General features: G+C 39.5%; 1 protein-coding gene across 6 annotated transcripts in view; it reads right to left on the bottom strand.

The window, feature by feature from the left end:
- PHTF1 (putative homeodomain transcription factor 1) overlaps positions 1-25325 on the bottom strand; it is a 73494-nt gene that overhangs the window by 36824 nt on the left and 11345 nt on the right. For 4 of the 6 annotated variants that reach the window (XR_007717585.1, XM_050747315.1, XM_050747329.1 and 1 more), the window contains 4 exons: positions 16286-16355; positions 15654-15812; positions 3316-3472; positions 1651-1785 (listed from right to left, as the gene is read on the bottom strand). Coding sequence is in view for 5 of the 6 variants with exons in the window: in XM_050747315.1 (XP_050603272.1) it covers positions 1651-1785; positions 3316-3472; positions 15654-15812; positions 16286-16355 (521 nt within the window). In the remaining variant the exon portion in view is untranslated. Of the gene's footprint in view, positions 1-1650; positions 1786-3315; positions 3473-12757; positions 12782-15653; positions 15813-16285; positions 16356-25325 lie in introns of those variants that run through there. The other 2 variants (XM_050747354.1, XM_050747347.1) reach the window with 2 other exon arrangements.

Raw genomic sequence — 25325 nt, forward strand, 5'->3', positions numbered from 1 at the left:
ACAGAACAGAATTGAGAACCCAGAAATAAATCCATACATCTACAGTGAACTGTTTTTTTTTTTGTTGTTTTTCTTTGAGACAGGGTCACACTCTGTCATGTAGGCTGGAGTGCAGTGGTGAGATCTTGGCTCGCTGCAACCTCTGCCTCCCAGGTTCAAGTGATTCTCCTGCTTCCACCTCCCGAGTAGCTGGGCTTACAGGCGCTCACCACCGTGCATGGATTATTCTTGCATTTTTAGTAGAGACATGGTTTGGCCATGTTGGCCAGGCTGGTCTTCAACTCCTGACCTCAAATGATCCCCCCACCTCAGCCTCCCAAAGTGCTGGGATTACAGGTATAAGCCACTGTGCCCAGCCAACAGTGAACTCAGTTTTGACAAAGATGCCAAGAACATACATTGGAGAAAGGACAGTCTCTTCAATAAATGGTGCTGGAAAAACTGAATATCCACATGCAGAAGAATGAAATTACACCCTTATCTCTCACCATATGCAAAAATCAAATAAAAGTGAATTAAAGAAATAAATCTAGGACCCCAAACTATGAAATCACTAAAAGAAAACATTAGGGAAATTCTCCAGATAACAGTCTGGGCAAAGAGTTCTTAAATAATACTCCACAAGCACAGGCAACCAAAGCAAAATGAACAAATGAGATCACATCAAGTTAAAAAGCTTCTATATAGCAAAGGAAACAATCAACCAAGTGAAAAGACAACTCACAGAATGAGAGAAAGTCTTTGCAAATTATCCATCTGACAAGGGATTAATAATCAGAATATATAAGGAGCTCAAACAAGTCTATAGGAAATAATCTAATAATCTGATTTTAAAATGGGCAAAAGATCTAAATAGACATTTCTCAAAAGAAGACACACAAATGCCAAACAGGTAAATGAGAAGGTACTCACATCATTGATCACAGAAATGCAAATCAAAACCACAATGAGATATCATCTCACCTGAGTTAAAATGGCTTTTATCCAAAAGACAGGCGATAGCAAACTCTGGAGAGGATATGGAGAAAAGGGAACCCCCGTACACTGTTGGTGGGAATGTAAAGTAGTACAACCACTATGAAGAACAGCTTGGAGGTTCCTCAAATAAAGAAAAATAGAACTACCATATGATCCAGCAGTCCCACTGCTGGGTATATGCCCGAAAGAAAGGAAATCAGGCCAGGTGCGATGGCTCATGCCTGAGGCCTGAGGTCAGGAATTTGAGATCAGCCTGGGCAACATGGCGAAACCCTGTCTCTACTAAAATACAAAAATTAACCGGGTGTGGTGGCAGGCACCTGTCATCCCCGGCTACTTGGAAGGCTGAGGCAGGAGAATCGCTTGAACTCAAGAGGCAGAGGTTGCAGTGAGCCAAGATCGTGCCACTGCACTCCAGCCTGGGTGACAGAATGAGACTCCGTTTCAAAAAAAACAAGCAAACAAACAAAAAACAGAATACTTTCATGATAGATTACTGCATTCACAGTTAACAAAACAGACAGTGAAGACAACATTTTGAGTAAGCAAGCCCTCTGATAACCCTTAAAATCACACCAAGATAAGTCTATACTACTTACTCCTATGACCTGATGATACTATACATTCTGTAAACACCATGTGAATACAAAATCAAGTAAAAAAGACTCCCACCTGTTGCCAAAGATAGTCTCCCAAAAACCACCAATAATGGGTACAGATTCCAAAGTTTCTATTCCTCTGACTTTATCAGAGGAGTTATTTCCATTTTCTCGGCTCCCATCACCATTTACAGTTTTTCGCAATTTTCTACAAAAAAAAGGTCAATAACTTCAGATTATTCAAGACCCTATTTCTGCCCAAAATATCCCTATAGAAAATTATACTGACAAATTATTACGTAAAATCAAGTATAGTTTAACTTCACATACTGAGGATAAATTATGCAAGAACTTTCTGATTTGAGGGCAAAACCAGATTCCAAACCAAAGTTCTATGCTACCATTTTGTTCATTCATTAAAGAAATAGAACTGCTATTCAGAATCTACTAAAAAAAAATTTCCACTTGTATGACCAAAAGTCTGTTCAGGCACATTCAACACCACTAGCAGAAGGAGCAATTTCTTTAAATATGGACGTTAGGAATCTACCTCTTATGGCTCATTTTATAAGGGGAACATAGAATAATAGCAACTGATCACTTTTTATTGATATCCTATATAATTAAAAGATATATACTATATATATATCAATAAGACATAGCATAGCATTTTATTTCCTTAGAAAACATTCAATCAATTTAACTGAACTTATAAGAAATCTTCTTTTTTAAAAGTTTTTAAAATAACATTCAAAAATAAGAATACGTTGAAATTCATTGCACCTAATGGAAAATTCTTATTTAGTAATTGCTTACGCAGGCAAATATCTACAGATATTCTGAGGGAGGATAACATAACTTTTGGAAGGTAACACTGCATATACCTAAGAACATTTAAACAGTTCCAAAACTCACATATACCATATAATCGATTAAAATATAACATGAATTCAATATGTAAAGAAAAGCCAAATCAATCCTTATTAAAAGTTTAGACAGCTGGGCACGGTGGCTCACGCATGTAATCCCAGCACTTTGGGAGGCCGAGGTGGGTGGACCACCTGAGGTCAGGAATTCCAAACCAGCCTGACCAACATGGTGAAACTCCATCTCTACTAAATTAAAAAAAAAAAATTAGCCAGGCGTGGTGGCATACGCTTGTAATCCCAGCTACTTGGGAGGCTGAGGCAGGAGAATCGCTTCAACTCGGGAGGTGTAGGTTGCAGTGAGCCAAGATTGCACCATTGCACTCCAGCCCGGGCAACAAGAGCGAAACTCTGTCTCAAAAAGAAAAAAAAAAAGTTTAGACCACTTAGAAGTCAATTCTTATTACACACTTTTGAAAAAAGGTAAAATTTTGGTAGCACTAACCAAATGTACCAAGATCCTTGTTTACAGTGAATTTTCACCAAATTTTGATTAAGACTGAATTTCAAAGAGAATGTTTTCTTTAAAGACAATATATAAGATAAATTTTAATAAAGAATAATATAGTATATAAAATTTCCTTTTAAACAACTGTACTGAATGACAAAAATCCCAAACTGGAACTGAAAGTTTATAACAAGGTTTCTCAGCATCAAGGAGAAAAGTGCAAAGTAATGCATTCATTTCCTAAGCCAAAAAATAATGAAAAAATACACAAAAGAGGGAGATTTTAAATTAATCAAAGACTTTATAAATCTCTATAACACCTCTCCCAGAAAATATACAACTACAGTGTAATTTCTCATCTTACCTTCTTCTTCGATTTCCATTGTTTCCTGATGGTCTTGTTATCTGAGTAGACACAATTTGACAGTGGACAGTTCCCATGAGTAGCATAAGGCACAAGGGTCCAAGTACTTCACTTATGTTCACAATAGGCATCATCAAATATAAGACAATTGCTATAACTGAAAAGAAGAGGTTTTAAGATGTAAAACATTAGATCTCATCTTTAAAATTAATTCTAAAAACTATACAATTTCTATAAAAATCCATCATTTAAAAAAGTACACAAATAAATAATTTCCTACAACACCCATCCAGCTGCACATTAGCAGAGTGAAAACCTGAAGCCCTAGATCCCTCGGCAAGTGAAGAATACTGTGTTAAAAGGATTTACCTTTCTGGCAGCATGATAATTTAGATATTTCAAAAGGGTTTCCACCGCAAAAACAACTAGATGCTGTATATAACACGCATGTTGAAATGTGTTGCTCTAAGGAAGAGTATTTTCCAAGGCTACACAGAAAGCAAAAAGCAAAGATGGAAATTGAATCTAGGTAGTCAGGCTCCAGAGTCCTCACTCTTAACTATGTTGCCTTTTCATTTCATATATAATGAAGAAGAAATACATATACGTGTGTGTGTGTGTGTGTGTGTGTGTGTGTGTGTGTGTGTATGAAATGCAAATCAAAGCATATATATAAAAGGTTTAAAGAAGCAAATGGGCCGGGCGCGGTGGCTCCAGCCTGTAATCCCAGCACTTTGGGAGGCCGAGACGGGCGGATCCCGAGGTCAGGAGATCGAGACCATCCTGGCTAACACGGTGAAACCCCGTCTCTACTAAAAAAAAATACAAAAAACTAGCCGGGCGAGGTGGCGGGCGCCTGTAGTCCCAGCTACTCGGGAGGCTGAGGCAGGAGAATGGCGGAAACCCGGGAGGCGGAGCTTGCAGTGAGCTGAGATCCGGCCACTGCACTCCAGCCTGGGCAACAGAGCGAGACTCCGTCTCAAAAAAAAAAAAAAAAAAGAAAAGAAGCAAATGAAATGGAAAAATATCAAAAAGTATCTCCATATTTTAACATATTTCAGATTTTCACATAAATAGTAATTATTGTGCTATACAAACTATTCCTGTGTGGAGAAAAAGAAAGTTACCTATTTCATGCCCTAATAAAATCCCAATACTCAAACACAATAATGAAAGTACCCAGACAATAAACTATAGACCTTGTTGACTTGAGAATGTGAATATAAATTTACCACTGCACCGTGAAGACAAGGAGTTTTTTTCTGGTTTGTTCACTGCTCTATCTAAAACCAGTACCTGGAGCACAGAATAGACACTCAATATTTGTTGGATAAATTATTGAAATACTATCAAAGTGAATTTAACATTTAAAAGTAGAAAATTTATCTCAGCATCTAGAAGAATATTTGGCACAGACACAATAGGCTTAAGTATTTGTTGACTCAACTGAATTAATGTAATAATTTCATACAATGTAATTTTGATCACATCTATACAAATCACCTCAATTTTGACAGTTATGCAGTAAGAATTTGGTTGGCAGCTGGGCATGGTGGCTCACACCTGTAATCCCAGCACCTTTTTTTTTTTTTTTTTTTTGAGAAGTTGTCTCACTCTGTTGCCCAGGTTGGAGTGCAGTGGCCGGATCTCAGATCACTGCAAGCTCCGCCTCCCGGGTTCACGCCATTCTCCTGACTTAGCCTCCAGAGTAGCTGGGACTACAGGTGCCCACCACCGTGCCCGGCTAATTTTTTGTATTTTTAGTAGAGACGGGGTTTCACCATGGTCTCGATCTCCTGACCTCGTGATCCACCCACCTTGGCCTCCCAAAGTGCTGGGATTACAGGCATGAGCCACCGCGCCTGGCCTTCCCAGCACTTTTTGAGGCCTGGTGGGTAGATCACTTGAGCCCAGAAGTTCAAGACCAGCCTGGGCAACATGGCAAAACCCCATCTCTACAAAACTCCAAAAAAATTAGCTGAACATGGTGGCATGCGCACCTGTTGTCCCACTCCCAGTCTACTCAGGAGGCTGAGGTGGGAGGATCACTTGAGCCCAGGAAGTTGAGGCTGTAGCGAGCCAAGATCGTACCACTGCACTCCAGACTGGGCAACACAGTGAGACCTGGTCTCAAAAACAAAAAAAAATTTTTTGGTTGGTGAAGCAAAAATGGACAAATGGGTCACATCAAGTTAAACCAAGATCACGACACTGCACTCCAGCCTGGGCGACAGAGCAAGACTCCATCTCAGGGATGGGGTGGGGGTGGGAGTGGGGAGGTGGGGCAGGGGAAGCTTCTACACAGCAAAGGAAACAATCAACCAAGAGAAGAGACAACTCACAGAATGAGAGAAAGTCTTTGCAAATTATCCATCTGACAAGGGATTAATAATCAGAATATATAAGGAGCTCAAACAAGTCTATAGGAAAAATCTAATAATCTGATTTTTAAATGGGCAAAAGATCTGAAAAGACATTTCTCAAAAGAAGACATACAAATGCCAAACAGGTAAATGAGAAGGTACTCACATCATTGATCACAGAAATGCAAATCAAAACCACAATGAGATATCATCTCACCTCAGTTAAAATGGCTTTTATCCAAAAGACAGACGATAGCAAACGCTGGAGAGGATATGGAGAAAAGGGAACCCCCGTACACTGTTGGTGGGAATGTAAAGTAGTACAACCACTATGAAGAACAGCTTGGAGGTTCCTCAAATAAAGAAAAATAGAACTACCATATGATCCAGCAGTCCCACTGCTGGGTATATGCCTGAAAGAAAGGAAAGTGGTGGTTGGGCACTGTGGCTCATGCCTGTGATCCCAGCACTTTGAGAGGCCAAAGTGGGCGGATCACTTGAGGTGAGGAGTTCAAGACCAGCCTGGGCAACACGGTGAAACTCTGTCTCTACTAAAAATACAAAAATTTGCTGGGCATGGTGGCGGGCACCTGTAATCCCAGCTACTCGGGACGCTGAGGCAGGAGAATCACTTGAACCCAGGAGGCAGAGGGTTGCAGTGAACTGAGATTATGCCATTGCACTCCAGTCCCTGGGTGACAGAATGAGACTCTGTCTCAAAACAAACAAACAAAAAAGAACAAAAGAAAGGAAGGAAATCAGTATATCAAAGAGTCACTCCCACACTTGTTGCAGCACTGTTCACAATAGCCAAGATTTGGAAGCAACCTAAGTGTCCATCAGCAGATGAATGGATAAAGAAAATGTGGTACATATACACAACGGAGTACTATTCAGCCATAAAAAAGAATAAGATTCTGTCACTGGCAACAACATGGATGGGACTAAAGGACATTATGTTAAGTGATAAAAACCATAAAAACCAAGCACAGAAAGACAAACTTCACATGTTCTCACTTATTTGTGGGAGCTAAAAATGAAAAAGACTGAACTCAAGGAGACAGAGAGTAGAAGGCTCTGAGGCTGACAAAGGTAGTGGCGGTGGAGTAGGGGATGTGGGGATGGTTCATGGGACAGAATGAAAAATACCTAGTATTTGACAGCACAACAGGCTGACCTATAGTCAATAATTGAATTGTACATTTAAAATGAACTATAAGAGTATAACTGGATTGTTTGTAACACAAAGGATAAATGCTTGAGAAGATGAACACCCTACTTGCCATGATGTGATTATTATGCATTGCATGCTTGTATCAAAGAATCTCATGTACCTTATAAATATATATACCTACTATATACCCACAAAAATTAAGAAGTTAAAAAAAAAAAGAATTTGGTTGGCATTTGATCCCAGTTCCTCAGAGGTAACCTCTAAACCCTTGAATTTCCTAAGTGACAGAAGTACCTTTGCTATTCATTGTGGGCCCCTTGTGCCAAGCCTGATAGTTTATGCTAACAAGGTACCTAAGGATGGCTGCTAGTCACCCCAAAAAGACCAACTATGTGATTAAAGGCTTGGGTCTTTGAGCCATAGGAGACCTCTGAGGAGTAAAGGGGGATGGAGACTGCGTTCAACCACATGTCAATGATCCCATCAATCAAGCCTAAATAATAAAGTCTCAATAAAAACTCTACATACCAAAGCTAAGGGGAGCTTCTTCCCTAGCAGGGTGGCAATATTCTGCATATTGCTACCTGAGGACAACGGAAGCATCCTGTTTGGAACTATCCCAAACACTCCTATACCTCTCTTCTCGTTTATGTTCTGTTGCTATAATGAAACTATAATTGTAAGTTTAGTACTTTCTGGAGTTCTGAGAGTCATTCCATCCAATCATCAAATCTGAGGGAATGCCTGGGGGACCTAAAACTATAGCTACCTGGTCAGAAGTGAGAGTGACCCTGGCGACCCCTAAACTTGAGGCTGGTATCTGAAGTGAGAGCAGTCTTGTAGAGGACTGTGCCCTAAACCTGTGAAGTCTGGCCCAACTCCAGGTAACAGTAAAAAAAAAAAAAAAAAGCATTGTATTAAAAAACACACACACAGCCGGGCGTGGTGGCTCAAGCCTGTAATCCCAGCACTTTCGGAGGCCGAGACGGGCAGATCACGTGGTCAGGAGATCGAGACCATCCTGGCTAACACGGTGAAACCCCATCTCTACTAAAAAATACAAAAAACTAGCCGGGCAAGGTGGCGGGCACCTGTAGTCCCAGCTACTCGGGAGGCTGAGGCAGGAGAATGGCATAAACCCGGGAGACGGAGCTTGCAGTGAGCTGAGATCCGGCCACTGCACTCCAGCCTGGGCAACAGAGCAAGACTCCATCTCAAAAACACACACACACACACACACACACACACACACACACACACACACACACACATATTCTTGATTTGTAATTCATCTCAAATGCCCATATTTTCTAAACTATTAAGAATAAAAATATTTCCTTATCATGCTAAAGAATATATAAGTAAAATAAATACACATTATATGTTAGTGAAGATATTCTGAATCAGGAACAAAACAACATGACCACTCACTGTTATCACTTAACATGACTCTGAAATGTTGACTGATTCGGTGAAAGTAAATGAAATGTATATGAAAGGAGAAAACCAAATTTTCATTATTTGCCAACCATATGGTTGTATCATTATAAAATCTAATACAAGCACTGAAAAACTATTAGAATTGATGACAAAGAGTTTAATAAAGCAGCTGGTTATAACAATTTTAATTATAAACCAACAGCTTTCAAATGTGACAGCAAAAACCACTTAAAATTTGTAAAAATAGACTTAAAAAGTCATGTATTTTCAGCAGCAGCAACAAAGCAAACTATTTAAATTTCAGGTGGAAATCTCTAAGAATCTCTCAAAAGATGAATGTATAAGCTAAACATGGTATATATATACAATGGAATACAATTCAGCCTTTAAAAGGAAGAATTCTGAAACATTCTACATGGGCAACCTCGAGGATATTATGCTAAGTGAAATACGCCAGTTGCAAAAGGACAAATATTATATGATTCCGCTTATATGATGTTCCCAGAGTAGTCAAAATCATAGAGACAAGGTAGAATGATGGTTGCCAGGGACTATGGGTAGGGGAAATGGGGAGTTTAATGGGTATGGAGTTTCAGTTTGGGAAGATGAAAAAATTTCTGGAAATAAACGGTGTTGATGGTCGTATTCCAATATCAATATACTCAACGCCACTGAACTCCACACTGAGAAATGGTTAAGATGGTGTATTGCATGCTGTGTACATTTTACCACAATAAAAAAAAAACTGAATTTAATAAGATCTAAGGGGGCCTTATAAGAAAAAAATCCAGGGCTGGGTGTGGTGGCTCACACCTGTAACTCCAACACTTGGGAGGCTGAGACAGGAAGATCACTTGACACCAGGAGTTCAAAGACCAGCCTGGGCAATATAGCGAGAGCCCATCTCTAAAAATAAAAAATAAAAAACACCAGCTGAGCGTGGTGGCACACCCCTACTGTCCCAGCTACTCAACAGGCTGAGGCAGGAGGATTGCCTGGGCTCAAGGCTGTAGTGAAATACCATTAGGCCATTGCACTCCAGCCTGGGAGTAAGAGTGAGACCCTGTCTATATTTAAAAAAAGAAAGAAAGAAAGAAAAAAATCCTGCAAAGCTTTACTGAGGGATAAATAGAAGTCCTGATTAAGGCCAGGTGCTGTGGCTCACGCCTGTAATCTCAGCACTTTGGGAGGCCGAGGTGGGAGGATTACCTGAGATCAGGAGTTCAAGACCAGCCTGGCCAATGCAGCGAAATCCCGTCTCTACTAAAAATACAAAAAAATTAGCCAGGCATGGTGGCACACACCTGTAGTCCCAGCTCCTCAGGAGGCTGAGGCATGAGAATCGCTTGCACCCAGGAGGCAGAGGTTGCAGTGAGTCAAGATAATGCCACTGCACTCCAGCCTGGGCAACAAGCGAGACTCCATCTCAATTAAAAAAAAAAAAAAAAAAGGAAGTCCCGATTAAAAGGAGAGCAATATCATATTTCTGTATAGCGAAGAGAATATTGTAAAGAAGTCATATTTTCTGTCCATCTTCCAAAAATATATGCATACATCTATATTTGTGTATGTGTGCTGGGGAAAGGGGATAATCAGAGAATTCCAATCCAAATTCCTATATTGTGGGGTTTTTTGGTTTTAATCATGATAAAATAATGCTAAACTATTTTGGAAAGGATAAACAAGAAAGCATGAGAGAAAATGTGGGAAAGCAGAATAATAAAGAAATACCTGGCCAGGTGCAGTGGCTCAGGCCTGTAATCCCAGCACTTTGGGAGGCCAACACAGGTGGATCATGAAGTCAGGAGTTCAAGACCACCATGGTCAACATGGGGAAACACCATCTCTACTAAAAATACAAAAATTTGTCGGGCGTAGTGGCACATGCCTGCAATTCCAGCTACTTGGGAGGCTGAGGCAGGAAAATTGCTTGAACCCAGGCAGAGGTTGCAGTGAGCTGAGATCACACCACTGCACTCCAGCCTGGGCAATAGAGTGAGACTCCATCCCAAAAGAAAAAAAAAAATTTCCTGCTCAATGTTAATCCATATTAAATAGCTGTAGTTAATGAAAGCAGTGTGGCATAGATATGAGAATAACCAGAAATTAATGGTACAGAGTATGTAGTCCAGAAACACACCATGGCAAATACGAAAATTTAGTATATGGCACAGATATGAGAATAACCAAAATTATTTATGTGCCATTTAACATATGGCATAGAATAACCAAAACTGACGGTACAGAATATGTAGTCTGGAAACAGACCATGGCATATATGGAAATTTTCTCTATATATGATGCAGTATCTATCAACCAGGAAGGAATAAATAATTTAATAATAAATGTGTGGAAAAAATACTTAAATTTCACCCTTACAAGTGACCAAGGAAATGCATATTCAACAAGCAAAATATTTTTTGCATGTCAAATTAGGTAACAATTTTTTGTTGCAGGTGTGGGCAGAGATGCAATCAGGGTCTTACTCTGTCAGCCAGGCTAGAGTGCAGTGATGAATCATAACTCACTGTAACCTCAAACTCCTGGGCTCAAGTGATCCTCCCACCTCAGCCTCATAAGTAGCTGGAACTACAGGCATGCATCACCATGCCCCACTAATTTTTTTAAACTTTTTTTTTTCTTTTTTTTTTTTTTTGTAGAGATGGGATCTTGCTATGTTTCCCAAGCTGGTCTCAAACTCCTGGCCTCAAGTCTTCCCACCTCAGCTTCCCAAAGTGCTGGAATTACAGGTTTGAGCCACTGCCCCCCACCTAGATAACAATTTTAAAATTATAATAATGCTGGTAAGACCATGGTAAAACAAGTATCCTCATCTATTGCTTTCCAAAAGAACTGTGCCACCAGCAATTTCACTGTATGTACAAAAACCCTTAAATGTCCGCATTCTTTGATCTGTTAATTCTATTTCAAAGAACAAATTCTAAAGAAATAATATAAAATAAGGAAAACTTTGTTCCTGATGGCATTATTAATAGAAAAAACATAGAAACAACCTAAATGCCCACAATATGGGAAGATACTATAAAGTATGTCCCCAACAAAATTCATATTGAAATCCTAATCCTTAATGTGACCATATTAGGAGATGGGGCCTTTGGTAGCTGATTAGGTCATGAGGGCAGAGCTCTCATGAATGAGATTAGTAACCTTATTAAAGAGACTCCAGAGAGCTCCTGTGCCCCTTCAGCAACATGAGGACCCAGAGAGAAGCAGACCCTCACCAGACACTGAATCTGCTAGTGCTCTGATCTGAACTTCTCAGCCTCCAGAACTGTAAAAAATAAATTTTTGTTATTTATAAAGCACCTAGGCCATGATATTTTTGTTTTATCAGCCCAAGTGGCATAAGATAGAAATTGGTACTGAGAATGGGAGTCCTACTATAACAAATACCTAAAAATGTGGAAGCAGCTTTAGAATGGGTAGAGGTAATGGGTAGAGACTAGAAGAATACTGAGGTACACAGTAGAAAAAGCCTGGATTGCCTTAAACCTTTTCAGAAGAGATTCTGGTAAGGAATCAGAAAGAAAAGAGGTGGCCAGGTGCAGTGGTTCACGCCTGTAATCCCAACAAGCTGGGAAGCCGTGGCGGGTGGATCACCTAAGGTCAGGACTTTGAGACCAGGTCAACATGGTGAAACCCCATCTCTACTGAAAATACAAAAATTAGTCAGGCATGGTGGCAGGCGCCTGTAATCCCAGCTACTCGGGAGGCTGAGACAGGAGAATCACTTAAACCCGAGAGGCGGAGGTTGCAGTGAGCCAAGATCGTGCCACTGCACTCCAGCTTGGGCAACAGAGCAAGACTCTGTCTTGAAAAACAAAATAAAACAAACAAAAACAAAGAAAGAAAAGAGGGGAGCTACAGAAAAAGCCTCAGTCTTCTTAGAGAATACCTAAGTAACCATGAACAGAGTATTGGTAAAATATGAGGTAAAGTCCATTCCGATGAGGTCTCAGATAGAAATGAGAAATAATATGTTATTAGAAACTGAAGGAAAAACACTCTGTTACAGAGTGGTAGAGAACTTGCTGAACTGTATTTATGGTCTAGGATTCTGTGGAAAGTGAAACTTGCAAGTGATGAAATTGCATATTTAGCTGGAGCTATTTCTAAGCAAAGTGATAAAGGTGCAGCTTAGCTCTTCCTATGTGCTTACAGTAAAATGTGAGAAGAGAGAAATGACTTAAAAGACAGAATTGTTAAGCAAAAAGGAAGCATTAACTTAAAGATTTGAAAAGTTATCAGCCTATGCACATTGTAAAAAGTGAGAAAGCATATTAGGGAGGTCCCCAGTCACATATAACCAGTTGGTAAGTTTGGGGATGAGTGCCCTCATGGAAGTGGCCTTATAAAATGACTCCTAAGAGCTCCCTTGCCCCTTTCACCACATAAGGACACAGCAAGAAGACTGACACCAATGAATCAGAAATCAGGTCCTCACCAGATACCACATCTTCTGGCACCTTGATCCTGGACTTCCTAGCCTCCAAAACTGTCAGAAATAAAGTTGTGTTGTTGATAAGCCACCCGGTCTATGATATTTTTCTTATAGCAGCCTGAACTCAGACAGAAAGGTTACATAAATTACAGTACTCTTACATAATGGACTATTAAAAAGCTATATAGGCCAGGTGTGGTGGCTCATACCTGTAATCCCAGAACTCTGGGAGGCTGAAGCAGGAGGATCACCTGAGGTCAGGAGTTCAAGACCAGCCTAGCCAACATAGTGAAACCCTCTCTCTACTAAAAATACAGAAATTAGCCAGGCGTGGTGGTGTGTGTCTGTAGTTCCAGTTACTTGGGAGGCTGAGGCAAGAGAATCACTTGAACCTAGGAGGCAGAGGTTGCAGTGAGCCAAGACCGCACCACTATACTCCAGCCTGGGCAACAGTGAGACTGTCTCAAAAAGAAAAAAAAAAGGGCAGCCATATAAAGATGTTTATAAATCCATATGATACATATGACTACATATGATAGACTGTACAGACATTAAAATGATAGTTTTAAATGACGGTATGTCCACATGATGAATGATTATGCAGCCATTAAAATGATGGTTATGAAGACTTATTTTAAATCAAATAAAATTTAAAATTCGGTCTCTTATTGACACTAACTACATTTTGAATACTCAATAGCCACATATGGCTAAGTAGCTACTACACTGGGCAGCACAGATGTGGAATACTTCCATTACAGATATTCTAATAAATGACACTTTCACAACTTAAAAAATATTAAACCTATAAATTTGTAAATATATACATATATTTTTCACTCTATAACTTAAAAATTTTTTAAACTGACACAGATAAAAGAAAAAAAAACATAATTCTTTCACCTTAACCCAACTTTCTCCCACTCTTTGTTCTAATTCATGCCTTTTTGCACAGGTGTAACCATAGTACATACTGCCTACTTCCTTGGTAGACAATGGGGATACATTCGTAAAGAGAATACACTGGGTCCCTGCACACAGTTAGAAAACATCAAGTAGTGATGTGTAACCCAGAAATTAAAATTGATTCTTATGATAGTGACTAGAGGGTATTAGGACTACTTAGAAATATAGATAGGAATGGTCTCTTTATGGAATTTACATCCCAGCTGAGATTTAAAGGTGAGAAAAAAGCCAGCCATTTTAAAAGCCTTAAGAATGCTTCAAACAGCCAGGTGCAGTGACTCACACCTGTAATCCCAACACTTTGGGAGGCTGAGGCGGACGGATCACCTGAGGTCAGGAGTTTGAGAACAGCCTGGCCAACATGGTGACATCCCATCTCTACTAAAAATACAAAAAATTAGCTGGACATGGTGGCGCACACCTATAATCCCAGCTACTCGGGATGCTGAGGCACGAGAATCACTTAAGCCTAGGAGGCAGAGGTTGCAGTGAGCCGAGATCGCACCATTGCACTCCAGCCTGGGAAAAAACAGCCAAACTCCAAATGCTTCAAACAAAACAAAACAGCTGTGTGTGAAGAACAAAAAAAAGGACATAATGCCTAGAGCCAGCACAAGCAGAGTGGTAAGAAATAGAGAAGATGATGTCTGAGAGGAGAACAGGGACCAGGTCCTGCAGGGCAGTATAGGCCATGGTAAGAACTTTGGATTTTTATTCTAAGGTCGACAGAAGTCACTACAGGGTTTTAAGCAGGAAAATGACATTATATGGCTTCTGTTTTTAAAAGATTTCGCTAATTGCTGTGGAAAGAATGATTGGTAAAAAGAAGGCTCAGAGTAGATGTTATTCCAGTGGTCTAAGCAAAGAAATGCTGGTGCTGTGGACAATTATCATGGCAGCAGAGACTGAGATAAATAGAGTGACAAATTTGGGGGAAGAACTCACAGACTTGGTGACAGATTACACATGAGAGTTGATGGTAGGGTAGAGTAGGAAGCTTTCATTTTTCACCTGCATACTGGGTGACTGATGGTATCATTTAATGAATTGGAGACACAAACAGGAACAAGTTTACACACACATGCACATGTGTGCAGCGCACACACACACAAGTCAAGAGTTCCATTTTTTATATAATTAAGTTCGAGATACCATATGGTATCTTGATACCAGATTTATATAATTAAATCTCCATATGGAAATGTCAAGCAGCCAATTAGATTTGTAAGTCTGAAGTTCAGCAGAGAGATCTGGCCTGAAGATACAGACTTGGGAATCATCTGTATATCAATTATATTTAAAGCAACAGGCCTTAATGAGACTACTTAAAGAACAGAACCTAGGGTGCAAACTTTAGGTAATCCAATATTCAGGCTGAACATGGTGGCTCATACCTGTAATCCCAACACTTTTGAGCCTAAGAGTTCAAGACCAGCCTGGGCAGCATGACAACACCTGGTCTCTACAAAAAAATACAAAAATTAGCCAGGCACAGGGGCATACACCTGTAGTGCCAGCTATTTGGGAGGCTGAGGTGGAAGGATTGCTTGAGTCTGGGAGGTCAAGGCTGCAGTGAGCTATGATCATGCCACTGCACTCCCGCCTGGGTGACAGAGAGAGACCCTGTCTCAAAAACAAAAAACACACATACCCAATTTCAAAGGCTCAGAGGTCAGACACAAGAAAAGACAGAAAAGGCCTGGCCAGTGAGACAGGTAGAAAGAAACTCAAGTGAAGAGAAAGAGTTACACAAGTATGTTTGCTCTAATGTAGCAGGTAATTTTAAGATGAACCCCGAATGGCCTATGTCTCTTCACTTCTGCGTACTTTAAACCGTCAAGTGAAAGGGTAAATGTAAAAACAGTAGATAATTATTTAATAGCAAAAGCAGCAAAAAGAAACTGTCATTGCTTATTCCAACTCTGCCAATTACCTTGCATGAAATAAAGTAGTAACAGCCAAACAAAGATTCTTAAAGAGGTAACCTGAATCCACCAATTGCTGAACAATGGAAAAAATACAACTCGAACAAGCCCCTTCCGAGTCAGAGATGTCCATGGAATTTCAGGTTTTGCTTTGGCAAATGTTGACCCTTTAAACATACAATAAAACAAAATATCAAACATTTATATACACTGTATTGATGCCCACCTGTAGCACTACATTAAAAACAGGTGAGTGCAAACATCAGCACAAAACCTGTTCAGTTAAAAAAAAAAAAAAGAAAAAACCCTCTTAGATGTCTGTTAAATGTAATAACTTCTTGCCTCAATCACTAGGACAGAAGCTCAAAATAAGTCAGGCTTACATGAATGTTAAACAACCTATTTATCTAATTACACAACAGCAAGTCTCTATGTTCATCCCTCTTTTACATGTATGCATGTAATTTATAGAGCCACACAGTACTAAGGCAGAGGTAGAAAAAGTGCTAAAGCCTGAGTGATGAGAGTAAAGTGTTACATTTGGAAATTAAAGTACACCATCATATAGAGAAGATATTAAAAATTAGGCACCACCTGAAATAATATAATAATGTACATAAAAAACAATTTTAGAACTAACCTCTGATTAAGTCAACGTCAATCAAGTCTGGCTTTATGTGGCCCATCTTTTTTGGTTTGTTTTTCAAACCCTAGGATAAAACAAAACAAAAACAAAACCAGAAATAAATAAAAGCCCTTTTATTTACTTTTTCTTTTTTTGAGACGTAGTTTCGCTCTTGTTGCCCAGGCTGGAAAGCAATGGTGTGATCTCGGCTCACTGCAACCTCTGCCTCCCAGGTTCAAGTGATTCTCCTGACTCAGCCCCCTAAGTAGCTGGAATTACAGGTGCCCACCATTAAGCCCGGCTAATTTTTCGTATTTTTAGTAGAGATGGGGTTTCACCATGTTGGCCAGGCTAGTCTCAAACTCCTGACCTCAGGTGATCCACTCACCTCGGCCTCCCAGAAGTGCTGGGATTATAGGTGTGAGCCTCTGTGCCCAGTCAGAAAAGCCCTTTTAAATACAGAAAATAAACTTAAATTTTTTTTTCTGTATATCCGATTCCCTTTTACTAAGGACACTTTAATCCTAAAGCTCCTTAAAGGAACTTGCCATTAATACACATTTTGTTTTAGTTTTTAATCCTCTCCACTAATGCATCCATATACTTTATCACTTTTTAAAATATTTGAACAGTGCCAACAGATCAATACATGAAAAATAATAGCCCCCTGAGCCATCGCTCCTCTCCTCTGAATTTCACTCCTCAAAAACAAATAACTTTCATCTTTTTTTTGCTCTACTATTTTTAATTGACACGTTATAATTGTGCACATTTATGGGGTAGAATGTGATATTTCAATACATGTATACAATGTATAATGATCAAACTATATCACCTTGAACATTTATCATTTCTTTGTGTTGGGTTCATTCAAAATCCACCCTGCTAGGTATCTGAAAACATATAATAAATTGTGATTAATTATAGCCACCTCACAGTGCTACAGAACACTAAACCTTATTCCTATCTAGCTGTACTTTTGTATTTGTTAACCAAGCATTGGCTATCTGTCGTTCCCTCCCTCTTACACTTCCACACCTCTAGTAACTACTATTCTACTCTCTACTTCTATGAGATCAACTTTTTAGCTTCCATGTATGTGTGAGAACACAAAGTATTTATCGTTTTGGGCCTGGCTTATTTCACTCTACATAATGTTCTCCATTTCCATTCATGTTGCCATGAATGACACAACTTCATTCTTTCTTACAGCTAAATAATATTCCATTGTGTATATATACCATATTTTCTTTATCCATTCATCTGTTGATGGACACGTATGAATTCCATGTCATGACTATTGTGAATAATGCTGCAATAAACATAGGAATACAGATATTCCTTTGACATATAGATTATCTTTCCTTTGGATATATACTGAGACTGCTGGATCACATGGTAGTTCTATTTCTAGTTTTTTGAGGAACTGCAATACTGTTTTTCATAGTGGCTGTACTAATTTACATTCACACCACCAGTGTATAAGAATTCCCCTTTCTCTGCATCCTTGCCAGCATTTTTTTTTTGTCTTTTTGATAACAGCCATTCTAAACTAGGTTGACGTGGTATCTCATTGTGGTTTGATTTGCATTTCCTAATGACTGGTGATATCGAGCATTTTTTCATATACCTGTTGGCCGTCTGTATTGTCTTCTTTTGAGAGATGTCTATTCAGCTCAATCGTCCATTTTAAAATTGAAGTATTTGGATTTTTGCTATTGAGTTATTTGAGTTCCTTATATATATTAATCCTTTTTCAGATGAAAAGTTTGCAAATGTTTTCTCTCATTCTGTAGGTTGTCTCTTCAATCTTGATTGTTTCCTTTGCTGTGCGGAAGCTTTCTAGTTTGATACAATCCTATTTGTCTATTTTTGCTTGTTACCTGTGCTTCTGAGGTCTTCTCTATAAAATATTTACCCAGACCAATGTTCTGAAGCATTTCCCCTATGTTTTCTTCTAGCAGTGTCAGGTCTTACATTTAAATCGTTAATCTATTTTGGCTTGGTTTTTGTATATGGTGAGAAATAGTGGCCAGGCACGGTGGCTCACCCCTGTAATCCCAACACTTTGGGAGGGGCCAAGGCGGGAGGATACCTGAGGTCAAGAGTTTAAGACCAGCCTGGCCAACATGGTGAAACTCTGTCTCTACTAAAAATACAAAAAGTGGCTGGGCATGGTGGTGGGTGCCTGTAATCCCAGCTACTCAGGAGGCTGAGGCAGGAGAATCACTTGAACTGGGAACGTGGAGGTTGCAGTGAGCTGAGATCACACCACTGCACTCTAACCTGGGCGACAGAGCAAGACCCTGTCCCTTAATTTAGAAAATAATAACAAAATAATTTGTACATGCTAATTCTTAATTACATCTTAAAAATTAGATATTCAATCATTAAAATTAATGCCAAAATTAAAGTTTACAATAATTTGCTATTTACCTATCATGGTCATTGAACCAGTATTGATCTTTAGCTTTGTTTAAACAGATGCAGTCAACTTCTCTTGTGATTCCTATATATTTCTATTCAACTCACCATAAGCTGTAGATTTTACAGAAAAATATTCTAAAACCTCAAGTGTAATAAAATTAAAGAAGGAATCAAAATTTGAAAATGAGGCAACTCAAGGAAAAAGCCTTTGAAGAAACATGTACACTAATTTTTGAAATATGCATTTTCACGAGAATAACAATTATCTTGTATGCTATATTCAAAATCAGAAATTAAAAATTTAAAGTAAAAATATTACTTTATAGCTTTTTGGACATTTGTCCCAGTGCTAAGCTTTCCGGACATTTGTACCAGTGCTATTCCCCATCACTTTAGAGTCAAAATAATCTTTCTACTTTCTTTGCTTTCTAGACTTTTCTCCAATAATGTTACAGCGTTAGAATTAGCATTAACTAGAGGTACAATTATCCAAATCTCCCTTAGCAATAGAAACACATTTATTCATTCACTCAGTCAAAAAATATTCCACAAGTATCTTTTATATGTCAGATACTCTGCTTGAGCTAGGTATAAAATAATAAGTCAAAACATGGCTCTATCTTCAACGAATGTACAGTATAGAAGGGAAGACAAACGATAAGGCCAAATGTACAAGGGTTTCTCAGGAAAATGCCCTCTGAATCTCTCCATTTTTTTAATTCCTAAAGAGACAGAAATCATTAATAAATTTATGACCACTGATCTCAAGTAAGATTAGAAAAGTCACCATATACTGCTGTATATTTTGTACTGAGGGAGAGTAAAAACCACATTCCATACTTTTGTTTTAGAATTCTTCTGCTTTATCTTCCACCGTGCAGGTATGTATAAGAGGAAGTACATGCCAGGCACTATCCTAAGCACTTTCACATATAGTCATGCATCACTTAATGTCAGGGATACATTCTAAGAAATTCATCTTTAAGTGATTTCACTGTTGCCTGAACATAGCTTATTACACACCTAGGCTATATGGCAGCCTATTGCTCCAAGGCTACAAATCTGTCCAGCATATTACTATACAGAATATTCAGGCAATTTTAAACACAGTGGTATTTGTGTCTAAACCTAGAAAAGGTATAGTAAAAATATGGTATAAAAGATAAAAAATGGGGCTGGGCGTGGTGGCTCACCCCTGTAATCCCAGCACTTTGGGAGGTCAAGGCAGGAGGATCACCTGAGGTGAGGAGTTCAAGACCACCCTGGCCAACATGGTGAAACCCCATCTCTACTAAAAATACAAAATTAGCCGGGTGTGGTGGTGGGCACCTGTAATCCCAGCCACTCAGAAGGCTGAGGCAGGATCGCTTGAACCCAGGAGGCTGAGGTTGCAGTGAGCCAAGATCGCACCATTGCACTTTAGCCTGGGCGACAAGAGTGAAACTCTGTCTCAAAAAAGAAAAAAATAAAATAAAAAATGGTACACCTGTATAGGGCACTTATGAATAGTGCTCTCAGGACTGGGAGTTGCTCTGAGTAAGTCAGTGAGTGAGTGGTCAATGAAAGTAAAAGCTTAGGACACCGCTGTAGTACACTATTGTAGACTTCATAAACACCGTAAACATAAGATACACATCACATTTTTTTAAATCTTCCTTTCTACAACAATAACTTTTTTTTTTCTCTGAGACAGAGTCTTGCTCTGTTGCCCATGATATAGTGCAATGGCACGATCACAGCTCACTACAATCTCATTCTCCTGGGCTCAAGCAATCCTCCCACCTCAGCCTCCCAAGTTTTTGTTTTTTTTTTTTTTTGTAGAGAAGGGGTCTTGCTTTGTCACCCACGCTGGTCTCAAACTCCTGGTCTCAAGTGATCCTCCTGCCGTGGCCTCCCAAAGTGCTAGAATTATAGGCATGAGCCACCTCAACCAGTCTGTTCTATAATAACTTAACCTTAGCTTACTGTAATGCTTTTACTTTATAAGCTTTATAGGTTTTTTAAACTTTTTGACTCTTTTGTAATAACAGTTTAAAAACACACATTTTCGGGGCCGGGCGCGGTGGCTCAAGCCTGTAATCCCAGCACTTTGGGAGGCCGAGACGGGCGGATCACGAGGTCAGGAGATCGAGACCATCCTGGCTAACACAATGAAACCCCGTCTCCACTAAAAATACAAAAAAAATTAGCCGGGCGTGGTGGCGGCGCCTGTAGTCCCAGCTACTCGGGAGGCTGAGGCAGGAGAATGGCGTGAACCTGGGAGGCGGAGCTTGCAGTGAGCCGAGATCGCGCCACTGCACTCCAGCCTGGGTAACAGAGCGAGACTCCGCCTCAAAAAAAAAAAAAAAACACACATTTTCTTTTTATCTTTATAAGCTTTTTTCTTTCTTCTTTTTTTTACTTTTTAATTAAAAACTAAGATACCAACACACACAGCCAAGGCCTACATAGGGTCAGGATCATCAATATCACTGTCTCCCACATCTTGTCCTACTGTAAGGTCTTCAGGGGCAATAACACACAGGGAGCTGTCATCTCCTATGATCACAATGCCTTCTTCTGGAATACCTCCTGAAGGACCTGCCTGAGACTGTTTTACAGTTAACTGATTTTTTTAAATAAATAGAAGGAGTCCACTCTAAAATAACAATGAAAAGCATAGTATAGTAAATATATAAACCAGTAATATAGACATTTATTATCATTATCAAGTGTTAGGTACTGTACGTAACTGTATGCTATACTTTTTATGACTGACAGTACATTTGGTTTGTTTACTCCAGCATCACTCTAAACACATGAGTAATGTGTCATGCTATGACTTTAGGATGGCTACAAAATCACTAGGCAATAGGAATTTTTCAGCTCCATTATAATCTTATGGGACCATATGAGGAGCATCGATGACTGAAACATCATTATGTGGCACATGACTGTACTTAACTTGACTCATTTAGTCCTCACAAATGTCCTATGATATTGGTACCTTTATTATCCTCACTTTACAGACGAGGCAACCAAGGCAGAGATTCCAATCCTGTCATTCTCATTCCAAAGTCTGTGCTCTAACCACTACACTATCCTGCCTTTTGCTATATGACACAAAATGCATCCCTAATCAATGTAGAGAGAGGTTTTGTTAAATCAAACAAGACTGCTTAACTTTGAGAGGTTCAATGGGCATTAGGAGTGGATTTTCCTATTGGCCACAACCTCTACCTCAGCAGTCCAGGAAAAGGTTGTAGGAGAGAATCAGGATAATCACTAGTTGCCAGAGTAGTGGTAGGGGAATTCTCTGCACATCCCCAGGTGTAGGCTGTACGCAGCCCTCTCTATTGTTTGCCCCCAACATAACTGTGCAACATCATCACAAGCTCAGAACCACTTGACAAATGAAGTTCCCACTTTTTGGAAGAGGAACAAAAACACTGGAGGTATTGATGCAATATAATTGGACTTTGTATTAAACAAGGAATAAAAAACAAGTGAAACCCTGTGACAAATCTCTATTTCCTAGTGTGCTGAAATTTTCTATTTTATTACCATCAAAAGAATTGAACTATTTACACAGTCTGGTGCAGAGAGGGAAGTTACCCCTGATTTGGGGCATATGATAAACAACAAAACAACAATTACAAGCAACTGTAGCACTACAGGAACATCCATAAAGGACACCTTATTCACATTTAAGAAGTCCAAGAAAGATTTCCACAAAGAAAAATAGTATCTAACCTGATACCTGAAGGATGTATAAGAACTTGTAAAGTTGCGCATGGGATATAGCAAAATGAGGAATCAAGAAACATGCCTGTAATACCAGCACTTTGGGAGGCTGAGGCAGGCAGATTCCCTGAGCTCAGGGAGACCAGCCTGGGCAACATGGTGAAACCCGTGTCTACTAAAATGCCAAAAATGAGCTGGGAGTGGTGGCATGAGCCTGTAGTCCCAGTCACTCGGGAGGCTGAGGTAAGAGAATTTCTTGAACCAGGGAGGCAGAGGCTGCAGTGAGACGAGATTGTGTCACTGCACTCCAGCCTGCATGACAGAGCAAGACTCTGTCTCCAAAGAAGGGAAAGGAAGGGAAGGGAAGGGGATAGGAGAGGAGAGGAGGGAAGGGGAGGGGAGGGGAGGGGAGGGCAAGAAAGAAAGAAAAGCATATGAGAGAACCCAGGAATAAGAGATAGCATGGTAAAAACTAAAGTAAGTTTGAGAAGGCCTAAAGCACACAGTGGAAGTGAAAAGAGGTCAAGACATGGGTAAGAGGTAAACTTGTGAGATGAGAAGTCATAATGTGAAAACTATAATCATGCTAGGAGTATGATTTTATTGTAAGGGTACTAGGAAGTCAGGAAACAGTTTTAAATATGAGAAAAATAATCAAATTTGTATTAAAACAGAAACCAAAAAACAACAACCTGGCTTCGTTATAAAGAACAGATGGAGGGTAAGGAGAGATAGGAAGCAAAAGAAAGCAGTTAGAAAGTTAAAAAACCTATTCCAGTAATCTAATCAGGAGTGGATAAAATTTTTCTATAAAGGGCCAGATGGCATTTCAGGCTTTATGGACCATACCAGGGGTCCCCAATACCCAGGGCATGGAATAGTGGTCGGTGGCCTGTTAGGAACTGGGCTGCACAGCAGGAGGTGAGCGGCAGGTGAGAGAACAAGGGAAGCTTCATCTGTATTTATAGCCGCTCCCTACTGCTCGAATTACCACCTGAGCCCTACCTCCTGTCAGATCAGCGGTGGCATTAGATTCTCACAGGAGTGCAAACCCCATTGTGAACTGCACATTCAAGGGATCTAGGTTGCGTGCTCCTTATGATAATCTAATGCCTGATGATCTGTCACTGTCTCCCATCATCCTCAGATGGGACTGTCTAGTTGCAGAAAAACAAGCTCAAGGCTACCACTGATTCTACATTATAGTGAGCTGTGTAATTATTTCATTATATATTACAAGGTAATAATAGAAATAAAGTGCACAATAAATGTAATGTGCTTAAATCACTGCAAAACCATCCCCCTAGTCCACAGAAAAACTATCTTCCATGAAACTGGTCTCTGGTGCCAAAAAGACTGGGGACTGCTGGACTATACCATCTCTGTCACAACCACTCAACTTAGCCACTGTAGCCCTACAGCAGACACAGACATTGAATATAAATATGTAAAGCACTAAACCTGGCTGGGTTTCAGCTAGATTTGCACATAAGCAATAGTTTGCCAACCAGATGAGTAGACAATAGGTCAGACCAGTAATTAGTAATTACCAGTAATTAGTAATTGAACTGGGAACAGTACTCATATTCAAAAGATATTTAGCAGGTATAATCCAGAAGTATTGGTAACTGAAAATGTGAGATTAGTGTCAAGGTGAAGAACTCTAAACCCTGACTTTAGTATTTTAGCAAGTCACTGAATAGGAAAGGTAAGAAAACAAAAAAAAGTATTGAGTCATGGGAGGAAGGTCACATTCAGCTCACACTCCACTGGCCAAGCAAATTCCATGACTAAGGTGGAAGTCTGTGGGGCCAGGAAGAATTCTCCTCTTATAGGAAGGCACTGCAAGTCACATGACAGTAAGTGCAGCCATATAATCTTCTTACAGGAAAGAATAATTACAGGTAGTGAATAATTAGGAAAATTACTATAATATACAGTTAAGTCCATCTGACTCTAAAGCTCTTGCCTAAATGCTGATGAGATTTGTTCGTTTTGGCACCGGTATAAATAAAGCATATTGGTATAGCCAATATACCTAAATACTCATATACCTCTAAATATACCTATCTTATATGGAAATGTATGTATAGCCTATTACTCAGGTAACATCATTTAATATATTATTTGGTTTTGGAGGAAAAATGTTTTAAAATTAAATCTTTATTTGTACTAAAATAATTATCATATTACAAGGCTAATAAAAAATAACATTCCAGTCTCACCCTTCCTTACCCTTGATTCATATATCCTAGCTATTTCTTTTTTATTTGTAAAAAAAAAAAAAAAAAAAAAAAAAAAGTTTACAGTGCTTTAATCAATTTCAGATGTTATCCATTCATTTCTTACTGTTGAAGATGAGGAAATAACTTTCCATTTAGCCTTTCTATGCCTCAATTCCTTCACCTATAAAAAGGGAAAGATAATAGCACATACCTCATAAGATTATCATGAGGATCAATTGTGTGTGTTGCTTAAAATAATGCAAGACACATACTCCACGCTATTAATGATCATTACATCACCAAACAATGCTGATGACTCAAAAGATCGTTTTATTTTCTTTTTTCTTTTGAGACAGAGTCTCACTTGTCACCCAGATCAAAGTGCAGTGTTGCATTCACGGCTCTCTGCACCTTTAAACTCCCAGGCTCAAAGGATCCTTTCACCTCAGCCTTCTGAGTAGCTGCGACTACAGGCACACACCACTACACCCAGATGATTTTTTAATTTTATTGTAGAGATGGGATCTCACTTTGTTGCCCAGGCTGGTCTCAAACTCCTGGGTTCAAGGGATCCTCTTGGCTTAGCCTCCCAAAGTGCTAGAATTACAGGCGTGAGCCACCATGCCCAACCAAAAGATCCTTTTAATCTGGAAATACATATACAGTACTGAATTTCTGGG

Source organism: Macaca thibetana, chromosome 1 (assembly GCF_024542745.1).
Source record: "Macaca thibetana thibetana isolate TM-01 chromosome 1, ASM2454274v1, whole genome shotgun sequence".
NCBI classification, from domain to species: domain Eukaryota; kingdom Metazoa; phylum Chordata; class Mammalia; order Primates; family Cercopithecidae; genus Macaca; species Macaca thibetana.